Below are 7,753 nucleotides of genomic sequence, written 5' to 3'. Positions count from 1 at the left end.
GTCTTGGAGTATTCCTCTTAGGTACTTAAACAAAAGGAAGAGGGGAAGAGACTGCGATGAGGGCCCATCTGCCAGACCCACTCTACTGAACCTGACGTCTCTGCTTTCCAGAGTACATGGAAGTTTCAGAAGCAAAGTGAACTCTTAGGCAATAAATATTAGCTACAGAAAACTGACAAAATTCTAGTAATTTGTTGTTGACAGAGTTACAGAGTTTGAGGTTGCTGAGTTAAATCAAATACCTCATCAGAATAAATACAAATACAGGCAAATTGCAATGTTCGATTGAGGTACAAATTCTATGAGACCAGTCACATCTTCAGTCAGATCAAATCAGAAACAAAGGATTGTCAAAGTAACATAGGAGAATGAGACACATCATCCATCAAAATTAAAATGATCAGACTGTGTGTCTAAATCCCCTAGATTTCTTTGACATGCTCAATCAAAACATGCAGCTATTTAATCTCATTCTAGAAAGCCTAAATAAGGCCCATGCATTGCTTAAGGACTTCTTCTGAGGGCTTAAATGAGGGAAAGTATTGCCAGCCCCAAAAGTTCAAAACCGTGACTCAGCCCCCCAAAATCATGAGATAAAAAACAAACAATCTCATGACTTTTTGTCCTAACTAAAAGATTAAGTCTTGTTTTTTTATCTGCCTTCTGCCTTTTTTTTTTTAAAAACTCATTCTGCCCATCAACAGGGTATGAATGACAAGTACAGTGTTGACAACCCTTACAAATTTATCACAAGATTTTCACCACTTCTGCCTTTCACTAGAGGACCCAAACATCAGTGTCCCATTGCATTATGTGCTTTACAGCCTCATCACACAGATCTTACAACCATACAAAGTACAGCAGTGAGTTTGTGACGTGGAAGCTTGAACTGGAGCCCAAACTTTTCCATGCAGAGTCCACCAAAGATTTATTAGATGGAACAGCTTCTACTTTCTGCTGAGAGAGGCTGGATTCAAATTGATGATCTACAGGTGAAAAGCTCTGTGGGTCATTAACAATGCCCTAAAGCATCTAGTCCCACACAAGTTGTAACATTACACCTTCAAGAGTGAGATGCTCTAAGTTTGTTAATTCAAATTCTTATCTTTTTGCATCTAATAAAAGGCAAAGTTTTTCCTCTCTCTGGACACACAGGCAACATCTCCTATACACGGTTCTCAGTCTCAAAACACAACAAACAACCAAGTGCCCCAGCCCGCTGTCAAATGTTATAGCTCCCATTAACTAAAATACAAACACTCAAATACAGTAAAACAAATATTGACAACTTCCAAATTCTCTTCTAAATACATTTTTCAATATAGAATTGTTCCAACAATTATTCCCGAACTTTATACTAATGTTTGTCGTGTATATAAACACACACACACACACACTTACACTTTCATTGCCTCATGAGTCATCAGCATGGTTTGAACCTATAACCTTCAGGTCCACAGCACAGACCCCTTCCACTTCCACAACAGTTAATGGTAGTGAGAAAGCATTTTTTTTACCCTCTGAATTCAGACAGGGAGACACCACCACCTTACCAGTGGGTCACTCAACTATTTGTGAGTCAGCACTGGAATATTGGGCATCAGTTTTCCTGGTGTTGATTCCTGGCTCTGGAGGCAAAGCATGATCAAGTAGGTAGACAAAGTATCTATATGTAACAAAAAATTTTGGATCATCTGTGGAGAATAAACCAGGGAATTCTAGATCCAAAAGGACAAATCTGTATTAGTTTACCTAAAGAACCAGATCTGTTAGCATGAAAACAGCAACTGTCATAAACCTCCATATGTGGTCTAATCACTGGAAGGTGACACCAAGCCACAACTATGTTAGTGTGGGTTACACAAGTACATAATTTAGCATGTTCTTTCTGAACAACAAGTGTCAACTGTTCTACTACAGATGTGGGAGTTCTATTCCCAACTTATACAAACTATCAGTTATTTTTATCTGTATAATAGGTAAAGCATTGTTACCTCTCCTAACATAGAGATACGGGACCTTGATTAACAATAAGGGCTGTGAAGGGAACAGAAGCATTAACAGCAGTCAGTAGAAGAGGTAGGGTTAGAACTCATCAAATCCTGGCTTGCAGCTCAGTACGCATTCCCATTGGCAACAGGGCATTGTGTAGGAGAATCCCGTTCTTTCTCTCTCTCTCAGTTTGTTTCCCCCAAATCACAAAGCCAGGAGATTTCTGTATTTTCACAAGATCTCACACATTAGAGGCCAATTACCGGAGATAAATTCTTAGGAATTGGAAACATTGGATTTAAGTAGTGCATTGGCTTTGTGTATATTTCTACACAGGGTTGAATTTCACTTTGAGAAATCATCTATTGCTGTTTATGGGAAAAGCAGATCTTTCTCATAGCCATATTGGGATGACTTGTGTTAAGGAAAACAGTGAACTCCTTTCTAGGAAAGGCTTAGCTCAAACTGTCTGTGACATGACCAGGAATAACTTTGGTAAAAAAAATAACCACTGGGTTCTAGCGGTTTCAGGTTAGTGAGAGTAGCACAAAAATCGGGGAGTAAATTCTGGTCCCAATGAAATACACAGAAAGCCCACTGACTTCAATGGGGCCAAGATTTCAACCCAAACATTCATAGGTAACCAGATGAGATAAGAGACGCCTGAAAAATTAGTATGAATTTTTTTCCTCTTTTTTTAAAGTAAAGAAAATCACAATATTTTAGTATTTGAAAACTCTTACTAAAATACTAGAGTATTGATCTTGAGGGTGATTTTTATAAAGTTAGTGTGAATTTAAATGGGCGATTATGACACAATGATCCGAACAATCTTAAAAGTTCATATATGCTCATAAAAGAAAGTGTAGCACATTTTACACAGGTTTAGGTGGAATATTCTGTCTTGGTTCTCACTTTACAAGATGTGTAATGTTTAGATCTGTACAATCACCAGAAGTTAAAATAAACATTTTGCACTGCCTGATAAGTTACTTACAATGAACCATTAATTTTTAAACATTCTACTCTAATTGCTAAAAGTGCCATCAATCAATGGCAGAGAATGGTAAATATCAGCAAAATATCAAGAACACCACAATCTTTAATATTAATTTTGTTCCACAAGTAACACCCCCATAAAAATAGAAAACATGATTTTAAAAAACCTCATACATTAACATTGTTTGCATTTTAATTAGAGAAACAAACATAATTCACAGTGTTAAAATTATTCATACCCTCTTGTAACTAAAAATGTGTCCTTGTTAAAAGTGTAAAATGAGATTTCTGCTGGCTTGTATGTGTCTTGTTTCTCACAGTTAAACTGTCACAGCATGAAAACATTCCCCTACTTGTAGAGCTTTAGGTACCTAGTTCCCTAGTGAAAGTGTGCAAAAAGAACTGGAAGAGTTATTGACAATTCAGACAGTATTCCATATTTCTATAAATAAAACTATAAGCAAAGAATCTATTTTAACTCTAAATGCAACAATGTATAAGTAACTATTGACTTCACTGAATTTCCTGATAATGCCAGAAGACTGAAGTCTATCTGGTTTATAAGAGACTCAAGATGATACAGGAATCCAATTATGGGAAGCCTATTTAGTTGTTCTGTTTGCTAAGCCAAAGGTTAACGAGAACTGCACTGAAAAAACCTCCTGTGGTATTACAAAGTATTTCTTATGCTGCATAAAATGTAAATGAAAAAAGTATTCTAATCAAGTCCTCCTTTAGCTTTTAATTGTGAATTAGTACCATACTTGTATACAATACACAACTCTGAGAACTCTATATAGCACAATCAAAAGTGATTGAAAAAAAAATCTGCCATTAAATTGAAGAGCAACTTAAACAGATAAACTATTACTTAATATACGTAACTGGCAAGTCGAAGTTTCCAGATAATTCTCGCTAATGTTAAATCTTCATAGTATTAAGTTATGGCCTCTAATTTCAGATAGAAATTAATTATATTTTTGTTAGTAACACATACAGATCTGTTGACACAGCTGACATGTCTCAGCTGCACCAGATTTAAGCAGTGAGCTTTGAGGACTCTCCTGCCTTGGAGCAGATGACTCAACATTCGCCAATTTCATTAGACATGAAAAAGGGAAAACTTCACCTGCAACAATGTCACTTGTAAAAACAGACTTAAAAACAGATTTATGAGTTTTAGACATGCAGGATATCCTATCTTGCAGGGTGGTTTTCTTTTTGTTTATTTTGCTTTTACTAAAAGCAGCTGTTGGAACCTGAATCAGAAATCCTGGATTTCTAAACCTTTTTGCTTAATTTTAAATGTAAAAGATGCTGAAATGCACCCACATTTCAAAGGTTGTGACTACCTATATGGGACCATATTTGTTATATCAAATAATCATACCTAAAGTCTCGATTTCTGCTCTCCAATACACAGGCACAGATCCCTGCACGTATCTCAAAATTAGCTACTACAGCTGCAAGCACAAACAAAGAGATATTTTGCAATTATGTTAAAAATGTGGTCAGTCTTTGTGTTGCTTCATTGGCTTAAATCATTTACACAACATTTTTTTAAAATGTGGCATTCACCATTCAAACAGCAGCAGTTATTTTAGGAGGACTTCCCTAGAAATCAATAGTTATATCTTCAAAGTATTGTTATTTACAGAAGGCAAATTCTTGTTTTATTTTCACTTTACAGAATGTCAGATTTAATCTGCTTTATACTGAACACTTTTAGAAATGTAGCATTTTGTTTTATGCAAAGATTGGTCACTCCCACAAAAGCTTCGTGCGAAGTTAATTAAACTACAAGCTCCATTTCAACTTCTTTCTACCTGCAGCCCCACTCACCAGTATTAGCAATGTATTACTTAGGGGAAAATGGAAACAGCTAAAGCAAAAAAGAAAGAAATGCTCTGAAATATATTGTAGGGAGCAATTGTGCATCAGCAGAAGGTGGGATATAATGTCTAGCATCTTTCTACATTTAGACTCTCTATGATTATATGAAATGGTAGGCAAAAATATCTAATTAACTAGCGAGTCAGAACTGTAGAAGAATCAGCCAACAAGAACAAATGAATATTTTCCTCTGATTTTAAATATTGGGAATTTTAAAATTACCAGGTAGGAAATGGAAATAATGTCCTCCACATTCTAATCAGCTACAAATTTATATGTATTCTGTGTATACGGGTGGCTTAATTTTAGGTACAACCTTTTAAAGTCTTACAGCTGAGTATAGTCCTTGGTTCAGCAAGATAGTGAAGTATATACTTAAACACGCAAGTAGTCCCATTGACTTCAATTGGACGATTCACCTGCTTGAAGTTACACATTTGCTTAAGTACCTTGGTGTATTGGGGCTCTGGGTCCAATTCAGGAATATACATAAACATGTGTTTTAAGTGCTTTTCTAAACAAGGATGCTTTCCTGAATTGGAACCAAAGTGCATACCATCACAAGTACTCCCATTAATTTCTCATCTCAACAAGGGCTTGATCCTTAAGAGTACCAAGCACTTTGGCTCCAACCCAACAATGCACTGAAGCATGCACTTACGTTTGCCCATGCGAACAGCTTCCATGGAACTACTTACATGTTTCAGTTCATTGCTGGGATCAGGACGAGGAAGCTCAAAGGATAAAGCCCTAAATTACCTGCACTCTTACCATTGCTGTATTTTCTGAACAAAGGACAATAAAGGCTTTTACCTGAGTTGGATAATAAATCTGTGAACAGTCACATGTTGACTGGAAAAAGTGAACAGAGGTGAAACTACTTACTGAGTCATCTGTGGCAGAAGGAGGCCAGCCTTCCCACAATTGGTGACGAACAGGGATACTAGTTAGGTCATAAACATTCCGCTTTACCTATTAAAAAAAAGTAAACACATGTTTTCAAAATGCACTTAACATAGAATCATAGAAATGTAGGGCTGGAAGGGACCCCAAGAGGTCTTCCAGTCCGTCTGCTTTATTTTCATCACTAGAGGAGGCTTTTTAATTTATATTGATTTTTTTAAAATTACTTATGGCAACATTCAAAAACTCAGATTTCTACCTGAAAGTAAAATGGACTGCTGTTGAAAAAAGAGCTAACCTGGAATCTAAATGAACAAACCGCATTAAACAAACACATTATAGTTTCTTGTTATTATTACTTACAGAGTATCGTGGATGTGCATGACATTTTACAAAACAGATACAGACAGATTTTCCAGCCAGGTGAATTTGGATTGTAAATTAAGAAAACATACCATGGGGGATAGGAAAAGGGGAGAACAAAAAGATAATTTGTTATAAATGCTGCTGGTTAACCTACTCTATTTTCATCCTAGAAATCCTAAATTCCGGGTAGATTTAAGCAGGAATCAAACGTAGCTGGCTACCACATAAATCCGTACATTTCTTTAAAAAGGGGTATCTAAATAAAAATGAAAATATTAAAGAGGGAAACATGAAAATACAAATCAAGAGTAATATTTCCAGTTGGGAAGACAAATGTCATACATTTCCTTTTTTTAAAAAAGGTCACTTATCTTTAAGCCAATTCATTCTGTGTTTTTACTTTTTGCTAAAGACAACTACTGTGAACTAATAAGCTTAAGAAACATGATTGGTTGTCAATTTGAAAGAAGTGTGGAAACTGAAAAGACAGTAGGCAGGACACCACAGAATATGACAATTTACAACCCCACCAAAATTGTAACAAAACTGGCATTCTGTGCCTATTTAAAGTCAGATAATCCTTGTACATTATTTGCAATTAGCATTTATTTAAAATCACAAACTCATATCCTATTTTTTGGTTTAAAATAATTATATAATCTGTCTCACAGACAGAAAGATACCATAGATTCCAAGGCCAGATGGAACCATTGTGATAAGCTAGCCTGACCTCTTGTATAACGCCGGCCCCAGAACTTCCCCAAAATAATTCCTACAGTACATCTTTTAGAAGATCTAATCTTGATTCAAAAATGGTCAGTGATGAAGAATCCACCATGACACTTAGTAAATTTTTCCAATGGCTAATTACCCCTCGCTGTTCAAAATTTATGTTTTATTTCCAATCTGAATTTGTCTAGCAGTGATACATTTAATAATTCCAAGTATTCTCACAGCCTATGGATTAATTGTTAGGGCTTATTTAGAGCCGCCTTATGACTGAATATGTGTAAAGACAGCCTGTGCATAAGTGTATGTAAAACATTGCCCCTTTGGATCAGCAATTGGACAGGTAAAGTGCTAACAGCAGAAATCTGAATGCCAGGTTGAACCTTTTGTGGTGTAGAGACCAACAGAGAAACTGAGTTTCCTGAGCTTTTCTTGTCGTCTACCACAGAAAATCATTTTTTACCCAACAAAGCAAATTACTATCACATCAACACAAATAAACTAAGAGGCATCCTTCACAACCTTCAAACTTACCACTGTCACATCAGTAAACAAAACATGTAACACCTGTAATTTGTTACACAATGCACCACAACTGACAGGTTATAAAGGCTTTAAGGATATAACCTGTTTTAGAGGATGTTTTTTCACCCTGGGTTAAATACACCAGTTGTATTTTGTTTTTAATACACAAAATAGGGAAAAAATCTATTACATGCAGCCATAAGGTCTTCCCCACAATAGGGGTCATCAAGAGGGTTTGAATCCTAGAATTTTGGACCCCAAGCACAGACCTCTGCCACTTAGATTACAGGAGCAAATATTACCCTCTAGATAGTGGTTTTCAATCTGTGGTCCGCGGACCTCTGAG

The 7,753-nt window shown here is 36.1% G+C and overlaps 1 protein-coding gene across 4 annotated transcripts in view; it reads right to left on the bottom strand.

The window, feature by feature from the left end:
* FAF1 (Fas associated factor 1) overlaps nt 1–7,753 on the bottom strand; it is a 302,183-nt gene that overhangs the window by 133,173 nt on the left and 161,257 nt on the right. For all 4 annotated transcript variants that reach the window (XM_027824594.3, XM_037907794.2, XM_043552605.1 and 1 more), the window contains one exon: nt 5,770–5,856. In XM_027824594.3, coding sequence (XP_027680395.1) covers nt 5,770–5,856 — 87 coding nt within the window. The remainder of the gene's footprint in view (nt 1–5,769; nt 5,857–7,753) is intronic.

Source organism: Chelonia mydas, chromosome 8, assembly GCF_015237465.2.
Source record: "Chelonia mydas isolate rCheMyd1 chromosome 8, rCheMyd1.pri.v2, whole genome shotgun sequence".
In the NCBI taxonomy this organism is placed as follows: Eukaryota; Metazoa; Chordata; order Testudines; family Cheloniidae; genus Chelonia; species Chelonia mydas.
This window is presented reverse-complemented; position numbering and strand designations above follow the sequence as displayed.